This window comes from Phoxinus phoxinus, assembly GCF_949152265.1.
Source record: "Phoxinus phoxinus genome assembly, chromosome: 22".
In the NCBI taxonomy this organism is placed as follows: Eukaryota; Metazoa; Chordata; class Actinopteri; order Cypriniformes; family Leuciscidae; genus Phoxinus; species Phoxinus phoxinus.
The window spans coordinates 21,563,126-21,574,460 of record NC_136897.1 but is presented as its reverse complement, the minus strand read 5'-3'; the positions used below and the strand labels follow the sequence as shown (position 1 = coordinate 21,574,460).

Here is an 11,335-nt window from a genome sequence, read left to right as displayed (position 1 = left end):
TCAAAATATGCACATTGCTCCTCTTAATAAGAAAAATAACTTCCAAAAATGCAAATTCACGAGTTGCCAGTTGTTCCTTAAATCCTCTAGGCCTGAGCAGAATCCATTTTGGACACACTGAGAGAGGAATGAATCTGGCACGTCTGTGCGGTGCTGTAGCCTATATTTGTTTAGCAGAGGTTTCTTACTGCACACATGGAAATACTAAATCTAACTAAATAAAAAGCTTATTATACTTCTGTCCACACATATAGTTGATATAGTCAATCTCTAAAATCTCACCTGCTAGTTATGCACGTCTAAGTGTCCTACTTAGCACTAATTACTTGTGTATATGAAAAATAAAGCCACAAAGAAATGTTTAAAACAGTCATTTATTTCTCAAAATCATTCAAAACATATGAATATTTTTAGCATAGTGTGGTCACTGGTCAGTCACATACATAAAAATCGGTGAGCACAGAGACAACTTGAAAGGTCAAACAGGAGCTACACTGGTCAATTTGACAGCCTCTGATTGGCCAGCTGGGCTGATGAGTGTATGTCCCTGTGTTCCAGAAGGACAGTGGGAGGATCAGCTGGTTCTCATGCCGTCCCTGCTGAGATATCTCCCTGGGTCTGGATTATTTGTTACCACGGCGGCGACATGGGCTGCGGGTTCTGCAAATACGACATCACGACTGCCGATATGGACAGCCTGAAGGAATGAATGCATGTTTCATTTGGCATACGATCCCAGAAACATACCATTTGAGAAATTGTTCAGGTAGACTAAACGTTAACGTTGATCAATTAAAACAAAACAAAAAAACACTGCAATTCATTATGAGAATGACAAATGAGCATAAGCAACTCACATGAAGCTGCTCATCATTTGTTTAGTGTCTTCTGAGCTTCGTGAATTGGCGAAACTGATGAACGAGCAATACACTGCAATCCATGCACACCATTTAAGCTGCCAAAATACACAAAGGAAACACAATTTGACATTACATAATCACTGAGAATCATTCTGCTCATGTTTTAATCACAAACAGTGAGCATTCATAAACAGCAGCGTTGACTGTAAACAGGAGTTTTTGTAGATGAGAATGAGGTCACCTTGAGCATCAGGCCACACATACTGAAGATCATGCCGAGCAGGTTCATGTAATCCGGTGTAGGATCTTCCAATGTCGGGTTCGTTTCGGTATTGGGTGGCTTGTAGCTGTAAAACAAACACAATATGCCTCGACTATTAATAGTCTCTATGCTATCAATGCTGTCTGTCATTTAATCCAGCATCGATTTCATATAAAATTCACAGAACACAAACATCACATGATTTCATCAGAGATAGCCATAAATACATCCAGTATCTAGGTGAACCAACCGAAATAAATGAAGCATTAGATAATAACATAAATATATGCAACAGTAACGATACGAATTACTGTCAGTAATAAATTAGCACTACTTAACATTGTTGAATTCATATTTGTACAATTTAACAAGTAACATTAATAAAAATGACTATTTAATTAAAAGTATATCATTAACGTTAGGTAAAAACCATACATCTTCAGTGAAAATCTGGTTTAATCTCTACTAATCATTAGCCGAACTGCGGCTAACAGTGATGCTAACGAGAGCCAATCAGAATCACTCCTCTGAAAATAGTAAATAAAAAAATTGTTAAACACGGACATAATACCCACCGAAAGATCTTATTCGGTCGTCTTAGGTCTGCCATGTTGTTTAGGGTCATATTTTAAAATCCTAATAAAATGAAAACTTCTTTGAGGGGTTTAAGATCAGCACGTCAGCGAACAGCTGACCTGTGAAATTCTACTACGCCTCAGTGTGTTGTATGTAAAGCTGTATGCGGTGCACTAGCACCCCCTGCCGCTAAGGAGTGTTAATGTAAGTGTGTGGAAAATTCAGATAACAGTAGTAACAATTAATTTAGGTCTAATTATTTATAGGCAAGTTATTATTAAAATGCAAATACTGTTAAGAAATAGTGGTAAGTGCCACGAGTAATACATTCAAAATTCCAGTCTATTAAAGAAGCATATTGCATATGTTTTGCATTCCATGATACAAAAGTATCAAACGTTTTAAATATTTTTTCATATCAAGATAAATGCATATGTACAAGAACACAAGAACCATTCGGACATTTGCACCATTACATTTTATTTATTTTCAGAAGATAAAATACAAAAAACACCTTATTTTAATAGACAGCAATTTGTTGACTTTTAAATTCAATGACATTTTACTTGTTTCTTAGTCTTGTAAAACCTCAAAAATGTTTTTTTTAATCCCTTGTGCACCATAAAATGTCTGGCAGTTGATGTTATGTATTCACAGCTGTCCATAAGGATGTTGAACCGTAAGGAGTCGTTGTTCTTCTGACAGTATTTGCCTTTACGAGTCCTTCTCTCGTAAAGCCGCAGAATTCATCTCAAAGAGCTCAACATCCCTCTCTGGTTCCGTGGACACTGTGTGCCTTTAATAAATAAATAAATGATCAATATTTCACAATGTGATCTTATATCAAGATGCAGTATTATGGAATTTAATATTTGTTGTTGTGGTATTTTGTGTGATTCAGCAGAAAGCTCTTCTGGCATCCTTATACTGGATATATGATCTGATACTATACCTCCCCTCCTCTATATCCAGAATGTTCTCTGGAAGCTGAACGTTGGTGGTCTCAGGCAGCAGGAAGACCACACATCCGCTGAAAACTGCAGTGGCAGCAAACACTAGAGGCGGTGCAAAGCGCCACATGTCCTCCAATAATATGACCATGGGTGCGAGCGCACCTCCGATACGGGCTATAAAAGAGGTGTAGCCCAAACCACACTGCCTATGAAAGATACAGAGAAGCAGAGTGAGTAGCTTCATTCCAAAGGCAAGAGGTGGCTCATAAATATGGATTAAATCAGGGGGTTTCAAACTAGGGTCCAGGGACCCGCAGGGGGCCGCATGGGAGTGACAGGGAGTCCGTGGAAAAGTAAAACATTTATAATAATTTGTAAAAAAAAAAAAAAAAAAAAAAGTAACAAAAATAATTAAGCAAATAAATAAATTATTTATTTAATTAATACAAATGTGATTGAAACTAAAAAGCAGTTAGTTATTAATGAAATAAATCAGATTAAAATAAATAAACATTTGATTAATATAAATAAATAAAAATTAAAGTAGAATTACATAATTAAATAAATAAATACATTTAACAGTTTACATTATTCTAGTGAGTAGAAAAAAAATAATATAATTTTAATGCTGAGCAGACTCAGAAATTAGGGAGAGTTGGACCCCCAATGCAGTGCGTTATTTATTAAGCTACAGAAATATACAAGGTAACTCAAAAAATCTAAAGAAACGCAGAACATCAGGAATGAACTGAAAACACAGAGTAACGAGGAACAAAATAGGAACAGCCATCACTGGACAAAACCAAGGGGGTAATCCATCCATAGACATGTATAAAGGCTAGATGGCTCAAGGCGGAGTCAGCTGTGTCGTCACTTGGCGGCCATCTTAGGTCAGGAGACTGCGCTGCTGCTCCCTGCTGCTGTGGACGGAAGGTGAGTGACAAATGCTCGTAACTTGCTGAATTCTTGACGGATTTACAAACGGTTTGGTTTATTACAAACCTTATTAACGTGGCTATGATTTGTGCTGATGCCGATGTTTGGCTATAATTTTTCACAAGTATGCAGTTAAATAGCCGCATCCCTGACGTTTATGACACACCAAGCCGTTTGAAAATCGGTTGAAAATTGAGCAAAATATAGTTATTTCAGCACTACATGCACAATAGACTTTAATGTTATAACTGGACGAGCGGTCCTGTCCTAAGATGGCCGCCGTGTGACGTCGTCGGGTCCCATTGGCTCTCAGCCCTGGTAAGCCATCTAGCCTTTCTATACATGTCTATGAATCCATCCGCCGGAAACTGAAGCCTCCGCGGGCGCCGCCATTGTAGCAGAACTTCACCTGCTGTTAGCATTCCATTGACTCCCATTCATTTTTGCGTCACTTTGACAGCGAATAACTTTACATCTGATGCGTCCAAAGACTCCATTTGTCCATTATTTATTTCTAAAGAAACTCGACAATGTATAAAAGGCTCCATTACCTTGTACCTTACGTTATGGCCCCGTAGAAGCCGTTTTTGTAAAAATAGGCTAACGATTGCGTCATAACTCACGCGACTCTCTGTCGCACTGTAGAGAAATTACCGTATAGACCGGCGGAGAAGCTCGCAGGCAATCGGGGGGACGTGGAGGCATTAAGTCCGATAAAGTGAAGGGAGTAGCCCACAGAGAGTGATAAAGTTGATCCTGCTGCTAGCTCATGGACAGCTAATGCTCACGCTCTCCGTCTCTGCGAGATTCGGAAGGGAATGATTCAGATTTCTCTCCGCACAGCTACTAGAAGACTGACAACTGTCAGACACGTTGCTCACGTGTTCAAGCTCAGTTTGAGCCTGCGCAGTTCGCCTGGCGATCAGGAAGTGAGTGCTTCAAATGGGCTTCACTTTTCTCCGTTGAAGTCTATGGGGTCGCTGTGTCCATCTTATATACTGTCTATGGACAAAACCAGGCCAGAGAATGTCTAATAAGGGGAGAACCAAGAACCGCCACTCATTAAACTTCCGGCTTCTGAACTGGTTGCAGTTCCACTCTGGTTCCATATGAGGGCGCTCACATGACGAGTGCAGAATGAATGGAGGTCTATGGAGCTATACCCCTCAAAATCCACTTTTATCAGGATATAATTTTTTGTCTAGCCATTTGAATGTTGTATTCGAAAGGAGATGCAAATAAATTACACATTGCTGGGTGTTAGATTTTTTAGAGTCACTTATTTGCTTTAAAAAGTATTTTAAAATGTCAATGACGTCATACACATCATACGACCAGAGATACTGCTTTACGGCAATCCTTCAGTGGCGCTTTCGGGCTCTGCACTTTCTTTTTTCTCGAGGCATCGACGACACAGCTGACACAGGTAAATACACGTGCTAGAAGAGTTTTTGCTAGAAGACATTCTCGTCCCGCTTCGGTATCTCTGGTTGTAATCAGTCCTTCACTGACCAATCAGCGTTCATTAGCAGATTACTATCGTGTAATGGGAAACAACAACTCAACCTGTAAGAAATCGAAAGGACATAAGTACTCGTTCATTCAACTTTCGACCTATAACCAGTGTTGAACTTGCAAAACTTACAATCAAATCGGAGATTTCTCAACGGCAATCGGGTGAAAGAGACAAATTTAGCCGTCTAGCTCCCATTCATTTTGCACTCATGGGCGATCGCCCCCAGTGGAACTAACGTTACAACCAAAATTCGGTACAATAGGACTTAATAGGGAGTGGGCAGGCTCTCCGTAGACGGGCTCTGACCAGGCCAAGAACATAGTGTTTTTAGTGTTTCTTTATAAAGTGACATTGCCAACTACTGGCCTGGCAGCATAATACAGAGTTTTTATTTGTTTTCGGGAATCCGTGTGAATGGGGATTGTTTTGACAATGTTGTTGTCTGTACGCAAAAAAAACGCAAAGGAAAAACGTTCTGTTTTTACTACATCAATGTCGTGTAAACGTACCCTTAAAATCTCAAATACTTTAGTTTTCAGAATGCTGAATCCAAAATGCTGTTGATGTGTAAATGAAGAGCCAAAACGCATTAAAAGTTTTCAGTTTTTGTTGAAAATGGTGAGTAAACGGGCCCTAAATACACAAGATAACAAGGGCTGGAACAAGGAACAGGTTTGGGTAATGAGTTGCTATGGAGTCTAACGACTATGGAAACAAACAAGGGTAACTATGGGAACAAACAAGGGTAACTATGGGAACAAACGAGGCAGCAATGAAAACTGTCTCATTTCGAAGGCTGCATCTACCGGAGGTTACATTTTTCAGCCGTATACGTCATCAAGGATGTCTCATTTCAGAAAAAGTAACTATTATAACATTGACCGTTATTCCTTGTGAAGCCTAAGTTGTGGCATTTTTATTATGACTTTGGGATGTAATGTTTACTTTTACGAAATGAGACATCATTGATGACATAAGTAGCTGACAAATGCGGCCTCCAGGGGACGCAGCCTTCGAAATGAGACACAGCTAAATAAAATAAGGACCTAATCACAGGAAGTCAAACAGCAGGAACAATAAAAACAAAAATACACTTTAAAATAAAAGTCCTTAAACAAAAGACAGGGGAAACAAGACAGGAATTGTAACAGAAATAATCTAACAAACCAATTTTAAATTTATAATATTAACTTTTCATTGTATACATTTGGGTGTTTATAAAAAGATTGACGTCTTTAAAATTTTAGGATGGGATCCGTGGCATATGAAAAATGTAAAACCCTTGGCAATAACATTTTATCTAAAATTACATTTTAAATATAATTTTATCTAAAACTTTACAAGTGCTGTATTTTTTAAAATACCGGAGTACTGTAGGGTAGAGCTCAGATGTGTACAAGAAGGCAATGGTAAATGCTGCCTCTGAGAATCCCTTCCCAATAACTGCGATTCCTGTACGCACAACGGCCCACTCTGCAGATGAAATAGCACAATTCTTCAGTCATTCATATATCCACCATCAAAAATAAGAGGTCAAAGACAAAGATGCAGCATGATAAAGAATGAAGGAGTACCTGTTGGGATTATACTGTTTAGTCCAATCAGAGCTCCTGCTATAATGAGAGACCACCCCTGGCCGTTTCTCCGTCCAATCCGATCCAGAGTGAAGTAAGTCCCAACCTTAGCTGGGACTTCAATGACTCCATAGACAAACTGCGTGAGATAGATGTTCAGACCAAACCCGGTGATGTTGAAGCTGATGCCATAGTAGGTAAACGCAACTGCAAACCTGTCAATTCAAACAGAATGTTTTATTTAAAAAATAATCAATAATACATATTGACAGCTATATATCACAATGGAGAAAAAAAGGTAATCACATACCAGAAAATCCCTGACAAAAGCACAATCTTCCTCAGTTTCGGTGTCCTCACTAGATCAAGGTAGGAATGATCCTTGTCAGAGACCTCAGAAATGGTGATTTTCTTTAAGGTCTAGTATATAGATGACAATGAGATGTTTTATTTAGTTTTTAATCAAGAGATAAAGGATGTGTTCAAAATTGGTTATAACAAATGAAAGCTCGGCTAAGTGCGTTTACCTCAGTTTCTAGTTTTTGAGTGTACTTTCCATTCATCTTAGCACACTGAGTGAGATACTTATGTGCCTCTTCTACCCTGCCTTTGGTCAGCAGCCATCTCGCTGACTCAGGAATCCACCTTTTGAGTGAATTGCAAAGGAGAAAAATAGTCTTGTAGTCATGATGCACATTTAAAGGTTATATTTTTGTACAAAAATGTGTTAATTCATAATAAATAGAAATCGGACAATATTTTCTTCCTTTTTAATCGTTTGTATTTCAAATCCCACCATTTTTTTCTGGTCCAATAACCCGTTATTCTTTCACTTGCAGTTCCACCACTCACCACCAGGCAATTATGCCAACAAGGCAGGGTGATGTCACAACCAGGATGAGATGGCGCCAGTCCCTGATGAGATATGCCAGAAGAGCCAGAAGCATGTTCCCTACACTCCATCCGAGACTGATGATGGTACCCGTAAATGTGCGATGTTTAACGTCTGTCCACTCAACACCTGTCGAGAGAGCAGAGTTCATGTTAGAGTCGGTGAAAACAATACTGTGAATAATCTGGTAGAGTTTTAACAGGGATCATTTCAGATTATGTATTTTTTTAGTCATTTATTATTTATTAATAAAGAAGCAACATGCTACTTTCTCAACCTACTTTGAAAAAGGATGCATCAAATTGATAAAAGGTCAAAGTAAGACATTTATAATGTCGCAAAAGATTTTAATAATAATTTTCAGCACAACTATTTTCAACATTAATAATAAGAAATGTTTCTTTCACATGATTAATGCAGTCTTCAGTGTCACATGATCATTCAGAAATAATTTTAATGCACTCTAAAAAAAATGCTAAGTTGTTTTAACCCATGTTTGGAGCATATATGAACAAATCCAAATGTTGGGTTTTAAAATTTTATTAAAAAATGTATACAAACAGTTGGGTTTGTCCATATTTGACCCGAACATGGGTTGAAACAACTCTTTTTTTTTTTTTTGAGTGAAGAATGATTTCTGAAGGATCATGTGACACTGAAGACTGAGTAATGATGATGAATATTGAGATTTGCCATTAGGCTACATTAATAAATTACATTTTAAAATATATTTAAATAGAAAAAAAAGTTATTTAAGTTTTTATAATATGACTGTATTTACTGCAAATAAAGCACCATTTACAAGAAACTTCTTTAAAAATAAAATCTTACCAACCCCAAAACTTTGGAATGGTAGTGTATATACATTTATATACATTGGACAACATGCATTGATGAATAATTCACAAGGATCATTTTAATCATGTTGACTAGAGAGATTGAAGATTAAAGAAATGATAAATTGATAAATACACAGGGCCACTGTGGTGATAGACATCCCGGTCAAGGCAAGTCCGCACAAGGTTCTTGCTATGGCGAACATCACGTAAGATGTAGAAAAAGCCTCGACAATTCCAAAAATAGCACTGACCACAAATGACACCTGAATCATTGGCTTACGACCAAACCTGTGGAGTGATTTAAAAGACATATTTAACCACACAGGATATTAGACCATTTTATAAGAGTGAAAATCACATGGGAAAATGTCTCTTGCTCTTTACACAAATAGCCTGAGGTAAGCAGTTTTAGATGTGGGTTCAACTGTGACGTTCCGTGACAAATAGCGAGTATAACTCGAGAAAAAAACTCTATAGTAAAAGCAAAGAATGATTATGAATATGTACAAATCAGCTATGCAGAACAAATCAAGGGGAATTAATCATTTTTCAACCTCAGACATGTGAGTAAAGACACTTTATTGTAGTAAAATCATGTGACCAACTTTGAGCCTAAGGAAACTCGGATGTGGTCACAAAAATACTAGAACATAATTGGTCATAGAAAAAAAAATAGCATGGAACTAATTATTCTAAAACATAATATTGATAACATACTTGTCTGCCAACTGGCCAAACACAACAGCACCAATTGTAACTCCAATGAAGAAAAACGTGGCAAGGGCTTGGTTTAGCTTTTTGTCGTCGCATACCAGGTCCCACTAGAAAAAGAGAGACAAATCACACCTTGATAAAGTCCTTGCAGATTTCTTATAATGTCTTTGTTAGAGAACATATGGGTGAAATAAGGTCCATGAACAGCATGAAAATTAATGAATACATTTTCATCAACATATAAAACAGAGCCGTGATTCTCATAGGGGGTCTCAAGATGGCTTATAATGATTTATAATATGACAAAACATGCTTCAAAATAAGCTAGAACTGCTAAAAATCAAGTTGCAAACTGGAATCGTATTTCTTATTTTAAATAATTCCCTCAACAACTCATATTTATTTAAGAACCAGGCTAGTCATGGTCTTGGAAAACAGTGTGACAGTTCAGTGTGAATTCTAGTTATTAGTTATGCCAAACTAGAAATTAACATTTGTGAGTAAAATCCCCATAATCATGAAAGTATAGAAAAAAACCCATTTAAATTCATTGGTTATAAAAAGTGTAAACCCTGAAGAACATAGTTATTGGCATTTATGGAATTATAGAATTGAATTTAAATTTTGTTCAATTATTTTAATATATTACCACTCTTAGTTTAATTAAATAGAAAAGTGCAAAAATAAGCAGCTTTGTCATTACATCAGAATTACAATATATATATTGGCGCCTTTCTAATGTTGTCTTTGACAATGGGGGCCTTTGAGTTGAGGACCCCTAAAATAGAGGAATGTGCCTTGTATATTCTTACCTCCGTGGCGGTTGTTGAGGTGAACTGTGAGCGGTCATATGCCCATCCGTGCTGGCATGGCACCGACACATTTGATCGGTTTCCATACAGTAGGGACAGGTCACCATCAGGGTTAAAGTCCAATGGAATAGGGTACATCTTGCAGGAGCTGTAGGAGCCATCTGCATTACGTGGGATGCCAAAAGCCAGAATCCGTGCCGCTTCACTGTCGTTCTCTGTGCCACCTGTGTACCGGCCGTCCAAGTGAGGCAGGGCACAGTGGTGGGGTGGCACACCTGAGATGAAGTTGTGGAGCAGGAAATGCAGTGGAAGGATGATCCGTGGGAGCCACAGGATGTATAGAACCAGAAACTGGAACTTGTTGAAGCCACCAATTTCTTGAAGGATGTCGTCAAACCTCATAGCTGAAAGTTAGATAAGCTACCAAGTAGATATATCTTTTGCGAATGCTCGTTCTACTCACCCATCAGAATCGAGATCTTCTCAATGAAATTGGCTCTTTTCTAGAGACACACTTTGTTTGGTCTACAGTGAACGGCAAGTGGAGAGTAGTCTGAGGAGATGAGCAGTGCTGAATTGCTATATGTTATCATAATACTGTTCCCTGTCACGCTTTCCAGGGCCTGAATGAGACACAAGAAGGTCTTTGTCTTGGTAAGCTCAAGAAAAAGAAGAATCCCAGGCCTTAAAAGTTCACTATCCCTCACCTGACTAGCCGGAGAGAAGAAAAGGAAAATACATTAGTTCCACAAAAAATGATTCTGTGGTGAAGTAAATACCACAGAAAAACAAATGTAATTTAGGTTAGTTCAGGCAAGAATAAACAAAAAAAAACATAGTAAATTCTAAATTCATACTCAATTTAAGATTGTAGAAATTAAAGCGTAAAAATCAGCGTCATAAAATTAAGTAAAACCTACTCAACTTTCTGATACCGGTACTTGTGTTTCCATCATATTAACACCGCTTTATCATTGCTTTTGTTGTTTGGTTTAGTAACTTGCTGTTTTGTGACATCTGGAGTTCATTTTACTCAAAATGACACATTCATACTAAAAAATTATCCAACGAATGTTACCGTTACTGTGTATTGTGCACCGAGTATTGAGGTCTCTCGTGTTAGGCTGGGTACCACATTACTTTTATTATGTAGAAATGTTGTCCACACAATATTTACTGTATTGTTTACTTAAAGATTGTAAGGAAAGTATATACTAAGTACAAAGCATGGCTTAATTTAGTGTTATATTGTTGGAGTTAAATGTACATGAAACAGAGTAGAAATGAATACTCACCAAACTCTAATTGGCCAAGTTAAAGTCACTTATTATACTTAATTTTTTTCTTAATTCCAAATCTGTGTGTATACTGTATATATAACGTGTAACACAAGCGAGTTGA

General features: G+C 37.6%; 2 protein-coding genes across 2 annotated transcripts; both read right to left on the bottom strand.

The window, feature by feature from the left end:
• Window positions 1-358: 358 nt before the first annotated feature.
• Window positions 359-1,873, bottom strand: wdr83os (WD repeat domain 83 opposite strand). Its single transcript, XM_079598622.1, has 4 exons — window positions 1,698-1,873; window positions 1,102-1,207; window positions 858-955; window positions 359-697 (listed from the first exon to the last, which is right to left on the bottom strand). The coding sequence occupies exons 1-4, from the start codon at window positions 1,745-1,747 to the stop codon at window positions 631-633; spliced, it is 321 nt and encodes a 106-aa protein (XP_079454748.1). The 5' UTR covers window positions 1,748-1,873; the 3' UTR covers window positions 359-630.
• Window positions 1,874-2,157: 284 nt separating this feature from the next.
• On the bottom strand, window positions 2,158-10,559 carry slc22a7a (solute carrier family 22 member 7a). The gene is made up of 10 exons (XM_079596929.1): window positions 9,935-10,559; window positions 9,126-9,229; window positions 8,542-8,696; window positions 7,530-7,698; window positions 7,205-7,322; window positions 6,988-7,097; window positions 6,678-6,892; window positions 6,468-6,576; window positions 2,651-2,857; window positions 2,158-2,494 (listed from the first exon to the last, which is right to left on the bottom strand). Exons 1-10 carry the CDS (start codon window positions 10,334-10,336, stop codon window positions 2,413-2,415), a joined length of 1,671 nt encoding a protein of 556 aa, XP_079453055.1. The 5' UTR covers window positions 10,337-10,559; the 3' UTR covers window positions 2,158-2,412.
• Between the last annotated feature and the right edge of the window lie 776 nt (window positions 10,560-11,335).